Below are 12324 nucleotides of genomic sequence, written 5' to 3'. Positions count from 1 at the left end.
AGAGAGCCGGGGTCATTTGCCATAGGGCAGTAGTTCTTAAAACCATGTTCTAATGGAACTCAGCTGTGCCAGGCATAGGCCACAAATATGGAATAATTTTAAAAGATAATTCAGTTATATATTTATTTTAAAAGCACACACAACATAACTTTTTTTAGTGATATAATACCTAATCATAACAGGTTTTTCTTCTTCCTGCTGGGGTTTTGGTTGTTGTGTTAGTTTTTTTTTTTTTTTTTTTTTTTTTTTTTTTTTTTTTTTTTTAAGACAAATGTTTTAAAGTGTTCCAGGGGCTTCATAAGAGTGGTGACATCTGCTTCTTTCCTGCTACATTGGCCTCCTCCTAGCAAGCAGAACACTCATGTCCACCAAAATCCATTCCTCTTTATGCAACACTGGGCAAACAAGAAAAAGTCCTCCCTTTGTCTGGTCTCTGTGCAGAGCACCAGCTTCTTATGATATCATTATCACGATAGTTGGATCCCAGGTTCACTGTTATCTTTCAATATACTCTTTAATATCATGAAATGTGGGAGGTATCAGATCGCAGAATCAAACCTTCCCTTCAGGCCTTGGCTATCACTGAACTTTACTATATGCGCCATGACTTGAAAAAGGGCGGAAGGTACTTTCTTAGAGTATATTAGTTCAACATGTTGATTTTTATTAGCACCAAGACTGTCATTCCACAAGCTGCACCAAAGAGTTCTCTTGCTAATGTCCATCTTTTCCTTTCTCTCTTCCACAAATTTTTCTATAAACTATGATGCCTGCTATTGCTACATTCTGCTAAAACCTAGCAGTCAGAGCGTAATGTCCAAAATAATGTATTATTTTAAATTTAATACAGCTGTTATTTCATGTGAGCCTCTTAAACATACCATCACCTCCAAGCATTTTCCTCTCCTGAACAAAATGAAAAACATGGCAAAAATCCAATTCTGAAACCTTTTACCAAAAAGCAAACAAAGGCAATATATATAAAACCGTCTATCTTTTTTCAACGTTTTTTTTTTTTTTTTTTTTTTTAATTTATTTTTGGCACAGAGAGAGACAGAGCATGAACGGGGGAGGGGCAGAGAGAGAGGGAGACACAGAATCGGAAACAGGCTCCAGGCTCCGAGCCATCAGCCCAGAGCCTGACGCGGGGCTCGAACTCACGGACCGCGAGATCGTGACCTGGCTGAAGTCGGACGCTTAGCCGACTGCGCCACCCAGGCGCCCCAAAACCGTCTATCTTAAACACAAAAGTCTTCCAAAGAAAATTGAAAGCCTTTACTTCAGGAACTGCATGTGATGCCACATTCACCTCTCACTCACTCGCTCACCAGATGTTTATGAGATGTTTATGGAATCGCTACTAACTAGTAGGTACTATAAAATGAACTAGGCTGAGATCCTGCCCTCAAAAAGTTCATAATCCACCGGTGAAACAAAGTACCTAGGTTCAGAAAGGCTCTGAGCCTAAAAGCTGGGCAAACGTAACAAAAATCACTCAGCAGGCTTAAAAGAAACATAATACACTTTTGCCCTCATTCCTTTTAATGTTTTTCCTAGGGAAAACTATGTTTACCAAAAAAAAGTTGCTCCCAGCTCCCAGCAAACAATCCGAACAATCCAAACCACTCTGTTCAGCATGAGACCTCACTGGTCTGGAACACCTTCCTCCCCCACTTTGCCCACTACAGGATTCATCCTTTCACTCCCTCCTTCTCCGTGAAACCCTCCTGAACTCTCTCCAGCTCCACGTCACCCGGAGGCAGAGCTAATTACTGCCTTCTCTGATGTACCAAGGTATTACGTTGTAATTATTTGTTGACCCATCACTCTCTCCACTTGCTTTTTGAAGACACAGACTGGCCTTGTTCCCTTTGCATCCTGAGTACCTAGCCAGGTCCTAGGAATGGAGATGGATGGAACGAGGCGAATCACAGAAACAAACACTCCAATATACAACGTTTAGAATAAATAGTCTCTTTTCCGCTAGGATTCTTTGCCCAGTTGTTTACACGCAATAAAAGCAAAAGATGAGCATTAGTGATGTTAGAATGCAGGAAACATGCTATTAGGGAAGCTCTCTCCGCTGCTTTATATACAAGCCTCTAGACTGTAAAAGTGATGAAGTTTCTTCTGCTTCGGTTGGGTCTTTGAAAATCAAAGTGAGAATGGTCTGAGATCACTCACTGCCAGTATTTCATATGGTAATCCTTTGTTCAACTGAGGTTTGTAATTACAAAATAACTGGCTTTGGGAGGCAATAATATACCGTAGCCATGAATACACTTAGAAGATAGGCTAAGTATTTCTTAGATTTTCAGGCATTGTTCAGGCACCAAGTTTCTGACGTTTCATCACACATGGCAGATGGCTTCACAGCTCATACCAGACACATGAGCGGGGTGTCTGCACTTACAGGATCAGATCAACAAGACTTGGAGCAGCAGGACTACTAGAAAAGCCCCTCTAAACATATCTAACTTCAGTCAGGACAAGGGTTTACCTTCCTCTATTCAGGTTTCCTGGATGGGTACTCATTTATTTGGGGATGCCACCTGTGATTAGAGAACAAGCTCAGTCCTGACTAGGATTGTAAAGCAGTTTGACATATTCCTTCCGTGGGCACCAGTGACTACCTTTCAAGTGGATGTCAAAGCACAGGAGCCAAACATGTGGTCAACACTGAAAGAATACAATGGGTCAGGCAGGGGTTAAGTGCTGGTGATGCCAAGATGAGCAAAACACCAAGCCGCCAACCCAGGGAAGGTCTCAACAGAAGTCAAGTGCTGCAGCATTTGTGGGTACAAAATGTTATGGGAGCACACAGAGGAGGCAGTGACTAATTCCGCCTGAGGACAGTCACCAGGCTGTGTGGGGTGATGGAGAGTTGTAGGAGGTAAAACCAGAAACAGCCAGATTAGGGTCCCCCAGTCCACTTGTCATTAGTCACACTTTCCTTGGGCAAGTGCATCCACTTCCAAGGCTTCAACAGCTACCCCCACCATCAACAACTTCCATACCTGAAAGCTCAGTCCCATCCCTCTGGATTTCAGGCACATGTCCTAATCTACCCCAGAACATCTATCTCTGTATGCCTCAGAGGGACCTGATAACTAAACATGTCACTCTTACCTCCCCAGACTTCCTCTTCCTTTATTCCCATCTTCAGTTTCCGGTCAGTGTCCAAACGAAAAGCCTCACTGTCATCTTCTACACTAGAAGTGGCCACCTAGTCCTGTCAATCTCACTTCTAAGAATCTCTCTCAAATGACTCCATTCTTCTCAGTCCTTCCATTCCCTCTGTCCAGGCCGGCATCTTCCCACACTCCCACTACTACAACAGCAGCCACAAAACCAGTCTAGCTACTCCAAATTCTGTTCCTGCTCATTCACTCAGAGCAATGATACAAGACACTGTGGGTAGTGCAGCAAACAAGACATATAAAGAAAGTGCCTGTTTTATGGACCTTCCTATTTGTTCATTCTGGCCAATTTCTGTTTTAAAATTAATCTGGTTGTGACACATCCCGGCCTCAAATCTTCGTACCCTCCCCCGCACGGTCCCTCTACCAGCATGGTCCACAAGGTTGTTCGATATCTGGCAAGTCTACCCGTCCACCCTCTTGTTCTGCCACACAGGTACATCCCTGTTATTAAAACCGCATGTTTCTTCAGGCTTTGCCTTGGCAAGTGTTACTTCCTGTACCTGGAACATTCCTTTCTCATCTCCCCCTTGGGAATTCCTACCCCAGAGATTCTGAGTTTCCATGCCCAAGCAAACATGGCACTCATCACATGGTACAGGAACGATGTTTAGAAGTCTGCTCCTCCCACCTGGCTATGAGCTTCTTAAAGGACAGGAACTGTATCACATGTGAGTCTACCCTCATAGCACATATTCGGTAAGTCTTGGTTCAGGAGAAACCAAGGCAGAAGCACATCCATCTACAAAGGTTAAGAAGCAAAGGTCAGGAAAATTGGTCAGGAAAATCAAACTTCACCTCATGGCCTGTCCAAGTACTTCTTTTGTGAAGTACTTTGGTACCTCTGTGGGCTCTGAGAACAGAGCTTCCCTTAGAGGCACGTTTCCCAAAGGCAGAACATCTTGAACACTGTCAGGACCCTCCCTTCTCAATCTTTTTGATGTTTCTGATTTGGCTGCAGAAACACACACAGATGTGGTGACTGATCTCACTTTAAACTCATGACCACTAAGTCCAAGTGGGTCCTTAATGCTGCCTAGCAACTCTCTACATTTCTCTTGCTCACTCACTAGACTAATTCATGTCTTGCCTCTCTCCTCACACTCACTCTGCTTAGCTGACCCTTCTTCCCGTTTCACTGAGGAAACAACCAAAAGACCTTCCCCAAGTTCCCACCACACCTACTCGAGTCAGTACTCATTTATATTGCCACGCACACTGTTCCGAGGGATAAACTCTGCTCCTAGCTTAGGCCAACCTCTCTCCACTTCGGCAAGAGATTCCACTCCTTGCTTACTAAAATCACTCCAGTAATTATATCCTGTCTCCTGCTTCACGAATTTTTTTGCCCTCTCTACTAGACCATTTCCACCAGCTTAAAAATATGATCCAATACCTCTTACAAAAAAAAAAAAAAATGGAAACAACCCCCTCAAACCTTCTTCCCATTTCAGCTACCACCCCATGTCTCCCCTTTCTAAGAAAACTTGTAGTTGTCTGAATCCATTGTCACCTCCCATTCTCCTTGAACCTATGCCAATCAGACTTTCACCCCTACTGCTCCTAAAAACCGCTCTTCTCAAGTTCACCAAAAAGCTCCATTACCTAAACAGCATTACACAGTTGAACATTCCCACTCCCCAAACACCTTCTTCACTTTGCTTCCAAGATATCATTCTCTTCTGGTTTTTCTCCTACCTCAGTAGTCATTCCTTCTCCGTTTCTTTTGCCTGATTCCTTCTTCCATCTAACTGCCCCATGGCTTAGTCCTTTCCATCAACACGACAAGGTCTCCTGGCTTCAAATACCATCTACATTTATACCTCCAGTCCAGGGAGACTCTGAACTCCAGACTTATATATCAAACTGCCTCATCAACATCTCCACTCAGATATCTACCAAGCATACAAAAACCTAACACGACTAAAGGTAAAATCTTGAAACCATCCTCTGTGCTCAGTCTGTTCTTCTCGTTCTTCTCCCATTTATGAAAATTTGGAACTCCCATTTTTCGAGTTGCTCAGGCCAAAATGATTGGAGTGATCACGGACCTCTCTTTACCTCATACTCCATCCACATCTGCTACTAAATCCAGTTTGCCCTGCCTTAAAATGTAACTGGAATCCAACTGCTTCTTACCACCTCCACGGTCACCACCCTGTTCGAACTCACTGTAACTCACCATTGCAATAACCACCTGACCCCTACTTTCAACATATCAGCTAAAGTCACCTTCTTATAATTTAAGTCAAATCATGTCATGTGACAGCGCAAATCTTTTCCAGTGGCAAGTAGAAGTCCAACATGGACTACAAGGCCTATGCAATCCAGTCACCCCTTACCTTTGGACCTCATCTCCTCCCATTCTCCCCCTTGCTTACTCCACTCCAGCCACAACAGCTTTCTTCTTGTTCCCTGAACATGCTATCCACCTTAGGGCCTTTGCACTTGGTCTTCCCTCTGCCTGGAAGAGTCTCCCAGTTATCCACATGGTTGCATCGCTTTCTTCTGGTTGTTGCCTCAACGTCACCTTCTCAGTGAGGCCTGTCTTGACTAACCTATTTAAAACTGCAACCTCCCTCAATCTCTCACCCCTGAATTTTCTCCCATCACATTCATTACTATCTAATATATTGTTTACTTAATTCATACTGTTTATTATTTACCTCTACTAGAGTTCCGTGAGAGCTGAGATTTTTATTTGTTCTGTTCAGTGCTATATCCTCAGGGTTAAGAACAGTGTTAGCATATGGAAGTTGCTCAAAGGGTTATTTGTCGAATGAATAAAATGAGAAATTCTCAGTTGGCTTCTAGGCTGTCTTCAATTTTCAACACTTATTCAGCACCTCAGCAGGTAAAAGCATCAAGTCAGAACTTATTAACGTTAAACTGAAGCAGGGGCATCTGAGTGGCTCAGTCGGTTAAGCGCCCGACTTCGGCTCAGGTCATGATCTCACAGTTTGTGCATTCGAGCCCCGCATCAGGCTCTGTGCTGACAGCTCAGAGCCTGGAGCCTGCTTCGGATTCTATGTCTCCCCCTCTCTCTCTGTCCCTCCCCTGCTCATGCTCTCTCTCAATAATAAATAAACATTAAAAAAAAAAAAACGAAGTGTTATGCTTTGTTTTTTTGGTTCCTTTTTATCTAAGATACCGGGTCTCTACTCTTGTAACAGTTACTTTTAAAACATGTTTTAAGTTTAAAAAGTGAGTTTCTTCTAAGAAAAATGTTAAATTATATGGGACTAGAAGAGAGACATGGTAAAATTACTCTAAGTGGTATCTGAATGACTGAACTTTAAGAACTCTCAGGGTAGGGCTACCAGATAAAATACAGGACGCCAGTAAATTTTAATTGTAGATAGATAATAATTTTTTCTAATGCATGTCCCAAATATTGCATAGGACACACACACACACACTAAAATCTGAAATCCTATTTTAAATGGCACTTCACCCCCCCCCCCAAATCCGACATCCCTATTTTAGGAGAACAAAAGAAATTACACCCTGCTCCTTGTCGCATTCATTGCGATCAGAACAAGCTGGTGGAACTCCTGGCTATCTACGGACTTCGTGACTGTGGGAGAGTACTGAGGCCTGACATCCTAAAAATCAAAGAGGCCTCTTTGGGAAGGGAAAGGCCCAGTCACGTCAGATTCAGATCGCGGGGGCAGGGTGGTCTTGGCCCAGCTCCCTTTCCCAGCCTTTCGGCCACCAGCTCGGGGGAGGCAAAGGCTTGGCAGCCACTTTCCGGCCCTTACCAATATTTCCTTCGATGGAGAGCTTTCGAGGCCCGCGCTTCGCGTGCATGCCCCTGGAGGGGGACACGCCACCGATTCGGCTCTGAGCCATGGAACTGGAAAGTGCTCGCAACAGCCTTCGAAGGAGCTGACCCGCGGTCATCCCACCCACGACTCGCGCAATTATCACTTCCGCCGATAGCACTTCCGCCCCCGGCTCCGCTGTGCAAGCGCTCCGGCGCGCCTATGACGTCAGGAGATCGCCGGGCAAGCAGTGGGTGGAGCTCAGCTGGCCGCGCGGGGGGGGGGGGGGGGGCCGAAGGGACCCCTGTGTTCTCGCGAAATTTGTAGCAAAGCAACGCTAGGTGGAAAAGACTTCTAGTGCGGGGGTGCGGGAGCGGTAGTAACTGCGGTTGTCTGGGTGGCTTGCCTTCTCGCTGTTTGTCGGAAGAGCAACATTGTGAAAGAGACGTACGCTCAACAATCTCCTCACCTTTGTATTTTTGTGTAACTTTCAAATAAGTCATAACTAAAGACAAAGTAATTGTAATTTTAAACGAGTCTTTTCCAGGTGTTTGCTTTTTATTCTAACTTGGGTAGAAATTGGACTATTTTAAGCAGGAAAATGACGCAATCTGATGATGTACACAAGTTAACTTTTTCCCATTCACGGTGACGCGCAGCACAATGCTGGCACATGACTGAATAAATCAACAAATTAGTTCATTACATCCCACCTCTTATTTTGTCTCTTGAATGAAATAAACGTTCACTCTGTCGATTTGCACAGCAGCCAAAAATCCCATTAGGATAAAGTGGGTGGAGGCTCAGGATGTGAGTGGAACTCGTTTAAACCGTAGATTGGGCTCTGTGGGTGTGAACCACGGCGAGCGTGAGCTGCAGGCCAGCGTGGGGCGGTGGGGAATCTGAGTGGGATTTGTAAAAGGATGAGCAGAGCCAGAGTAGAGAGAGACTTGGCTGGTGTATAAACCTGTAGTCCTGCCGTCGGTGGAGACCTGTGCTCTGTGGAGGGTCAGGGACAGTTCTGAGCTGCTGCCACCCGGTGAGGCCTTGACTGGCTTTGTCCTGCCACCACCACCCCGTTGTCATAACGATCTCAGAACTAACGAGTTATGAAATGTTGTCAGAGGGTATTTCCACTTTCCATCGTTGAAACCACAAGAGTCAAACCAGGAGTCCCAACAGTTAAAACGGCCTTCAGGCAACACCTTAGAGGGGGGAGGTTTTAGGAAATGGGGATCAGATTGCGAGGGGTTGGGGAAGGGTTCGTGGCTGGGACACCTGTCTTGCATAACAAGCACGGGACCTTTTCTTATACTGATGTTTATATGAGATGATTGAAGTGATGTTCATTTATTAAGCACATTATTTTTAAATATAGATTATAAATTTATTTAGGATGACCTGGATGGAGCACTGATAGATACGGGAACAGCTAAAGTCAGTCCCATCCTCTGCTCCTACTCTCACAGGCACCTCCGTGTCAAATTATTGCTTGCATTTCTTTAGCTATGTAAACTCAGACTTGGAAAATATTCATCCAAACAAGTTTCAGAGGCTCTCTGAGCCCCCAAGGTTTCCCTGCCCTCACTGCCATCTGGGATATCGGGAAAGTTAAATGATGATGTTGTCGGCCACTTTAGGTGCAGACAGGCAACTAACCTGTTCCTAAAAGTTATTATTTTTTTAGACTTTATAGTAAAGTGTAATAAGTAGTAAAGAAAAGCGCATGCATCATAAGTGTACAGTTTAATGAATTTCTCACAAACCTAAAATGTTCCTTGGATTCAGATAAAGAAATAGAGCATTGTTAGTAGCTCCTGAATCCATTTGCCCTGCCAGTTACTACCCACCCCAAATAATCCATAGCCTGACTTCTAAGAGCAGACAATAGTTTTGCCTGCTTTTTAGATAAATGGAATCATATAGTATTTCTTTTATTCAACCTAATATCTATGAGATTTATCCATGCTATATATGTAGCTGTAGTTCATTCTCATTTCTGTGCAGTATTCCAATATGTCACTATACCACTATGTATTTTCTCCATTCTACTATCGATGGACATTTATGAGTTTCTAGATTTGGGCTATTATGAATAGGGTTGCTATGAATATTCTTGAATATGTCTTTTGGTGAAGTTAAGCATGCAGTCTTCTTGGGTAATACCTGTGAGTGGAATTGCTATGTGATAGGTTATTTGTATGTTCAGCATTAGTAAATATTCCCAAATAGTAGGTAGTTTTTATAGTGTTTGTCCCAATCGACTCGCACCATCATGGGTGAGCACTGTGGTCATCCTATATTCTTTTTTTTTTTTTTTTTTTTTTTTTTTGGTCATCCTATATTCTTAACAACAGTTGGTATTGTCAGCTTTTTCATTTTGTCCAATATGCTGTATATAGTTTTCATCTGCATTCTCCTGATGATTTACGAAGTGAAACACTCTTTCCTATGTTTATTGGCTATATCGGTAACTTCTGTTTTGGAGGACCTAGTCAACTCCCGTGCCCACTTTTCTGTTGGCTATCTGTCTTTTACTTACTGTTCTTTGTTCATTCTGGATATAAAGTCCTTTATGAATATTTTCTCATTCTGTTCCTTGCTTTTAAAAAGCTTTCAAATTTCCTTGGTGTTCACTATAAGTAAAAAACTAAAATGGCCTAAATTGCCTGTCAGTTGTCCCAATATCAGTGATGACCCCTCTATTCCCTTTTATTTTGTAGTGTTCATTATTATGTTATATCATGGATTCATATCTTTCTTGGTCCTAATTCCAAATTCCCAAGAGAGAGAATCTAATTGGCCCAGCTGTGCCCCAAATGAAGGTCTCATGGAATGAACATGAGTATTTTGCCCCACCCCGTGCATAAAGAAAGAAGGCAATTAAAGGGATCATCATGAGCAAGGAAGACACCCAAAAAGGTAGGGATCGGTCCCTCCTGGAAGGAGCAAACAGGGTGTTTTCATCCCCCCTCAGGTGATGGCCAGAACACAAAAAGCAGCAGTGTCTTGGTGAACAGAATTACATCCTACTTGTCTACAGGAATGAGGCCGCTTTACGCTCCTAGAGTTTGTCAGATATCTGCTGGGATGTATGAATAAGGGTTGATTACACTACACGGACTCTTGTCATTCAGCATCCATTTCTTCACCCAATTTTTGCCGAGCATCTACTATGTTATCAGGCACTCTTTCTAGTCCTTAGAGTACAGCTCTGAAGGATTTACTGTTTTCAAATGTTTGTAAGTGCTATTGTGACAAATAGATACAGACCCATATTACAAAAATGCTACAACATAGCCACAAAAAATAAGAAGGTAAACATATGCCAATGTGACCCTGACTTTCTTTTGCTGCTTGGATGTCTGGTCAGTTATAGTCTCATCTACATCGAAGATTTTCTAATGTGCTAGATGATGCTAAGTCAGTTTGGTTAAGCCGGGAAGTATGCTTCTAGAATCCTCTCCTGACAGGGCTTTGAGTTAGAGTCGGCCAAAAGAGGCCCAGGTGTAAGATTCAGAAGGCAGAGCCTTAGCCATCGTCTGGGAAGATGTGTTTCAGATACTGTGACAGACAGATGAGTTTACAGAGAGATCCCAGCTTGTCCTCAAAGCCCTAGTGTCTCCTTCCTGATCATCCTACAGTTGTTTCCAGAACTTCACTTCCCCAGCTATTCCCACCTTCAGGTAAAGTCTCATTCCTATAATAAACCCCTTCTTCCCATAATGTGCATGGTGGCTCTGCTCCCTTGAATGCACTCTGACTGATATACCTAATCATAAAGGGAGGCATTTAGGGAGCGGTTAGGAGGCATTTAGGGAGCAGTTAGATAGCCAGGGGTGAGGGTTAAGAAAGATAATCCACAAGCAGCACTTACCTCCCGCCACACAGTTACCACCCAGTACACATTACGTGATAAGTGATGGCTGCCTTCGGCTTGGCCTTCTGTGCCTGGGACATTATTGCTATATTTATCTTGAGTTGATTTCCTGATGTATTTCGTCTCTCCTCAAGCCATTGTAACCCACCCATGTCCCCCTCACTATCAGCCCATAGTTGACTTCCACTGAAGACTTCTAGGACAGCACTTCTTGAAGTGGGGCAAGACTGGGTGGGGAACAACCAGTCAGCTTCCCTGTCTTTCCCCACGTGGAGATTCTGATGCACCCCTCTGCAGCAGGGATGGTCAGTGCTCCACATTTCCTCAGATCCTGTGTGTGTGTGTGTGTGTGTGTGTGTGTGTGTGGCTGCCCTCTGGCCTCCTCCCCTGGCTCTCTCTCCCAACAGCCAGTTCTGGCAGCTTTTCTTTGCAATACTGCCCTCATACTACTGAAGCCCTTTCCCAGCACAGGTGGAAAGCCTGGGACTTTACCTCCCCTCCTCCCCCCCCCTCCCCCCCAGAGTGCATCTTCACTCATCACTGATAGGCTAGTGTGAAAGCCCACTTATATCCTGTCAGGCTTTTACACCCAGCTGCCTGGGAATCAGGGTGAGGCCACCCTCTGGGGGACTTTGAGAGCTCCCCTGCTGCTCTTCCTCTCCATTTTTGTTCTGCTTCTCTGATTCTGCTCACTGGTTTCCCCTGTGAGCGCTTCCTTAATAAATCGCTTGCCTGTGTAGCCTTACTTCAGGGTCTGCTTCTGGGAAACCTGTCCTAAAACATGAGTCCACTAAGGATTTTTGCAGAACATGCTTCTCCACCCCAGAGGACAAGTGTGGGGATGGGGGAGGAAGAGTGCCTGCCATTGAGGTCTGTGCACCTCCACCGGGGTCCACTGTCTCCAAGTAGGTGTGTCTGGGAAGGCTCCCAGCCAAGTGGGATCTGCTCAGGGGCGGCAAGGATGGGACTTGGGTAGGCAGAGAGGGTGAAGGGTGCGCCAGGCAAAAGTGGGGATCTAGTTCTGCTATTAACTAGCTAGGCGGGTGAGTTAGTTTGTAAACTAGCTGTAAAATGGGAATGATACTGGTACCGGCTAGTAGTGTTATGGTGAAGAGCAAATGAGGAAATCATCATAAAGCCCTTAACCTAGGGCCTCGTGTATTGTAAGCACACAACCAATGTTAGCTATCATTATTATCTCTTACTTTCTCGTAGTACTCTGTGGGTGCTTCCGTTTCACCTCAAATCATTGTCTTGCATATGTCTTCTCTCACTTTATGCAGTGAGACTTTGATGGGCAGGAATCATCTTTGCTGGATACGTAAATTCCATGTGGGCTTACCCAGTAATAGCAGATGCTGAAAATTCAGTCAATACTTGTGAAATTAAACAGAATCGACCGAGGGCAGAGAGTGGGGAGCAAGTAACAAAAGAGAAAGAGAATGAGAGAGAGAGAGAGAGAGAAGAAGGAGGAGGAGGA

At 44.3% G+C, this 12324-nt stretch overlaps 1 protein-coding gene across 3 annotated transcripts in view; it reads right to left on the bottom strand.

Annotated features, from left to right (window-relative positions):
* Positions 1-7924, bottom strand: part of DGUOK (deoxyguanosine kinase) — a 30279-nt gene extending 22355 nt beyond the window's left edge. The window contains exon 1 of one of the 3 annotated variants that reach the window (XM_042981749.1): positions 7678-7924. Coding sequence is in view for 1 of the 3 variants with exons in the window: in XM_007083444.3 (XP_007083506.1) it covers positions 6962-7103 (142 nt within the window). In the remaining 2 variants the exon portion in view is untranslated. Of the gene's footprint in view, positions 1-6961; positions 7168-7677 lie in introns of those variants that run through there. The other 2 variants (XM_007083444.3, XM_015538064.2) reach the window with 2 other exon arrangements.
* Positions 7925-12324: the final 4400 nt, after the last annotated feature.

This window comes from Panthera tigris, chromosome A3 (assembly GCF_018350195.1).
Source record: "Panthera tigris isolate Pti1 chromosome A3, P.tigris_Pti1_mat1.1, whole genome shotgun sequence".
Taxonomy (NCBI): Eukaryota; Metazoa; Chordata; class Mammalia; order Carnivora; family Felidae; genus Panthera; species Panthera tigris.
Note: the sequence above shows the minus strand (reverse complement) of the source record. Positions and strands in the feature narration are given on the sequence as shown.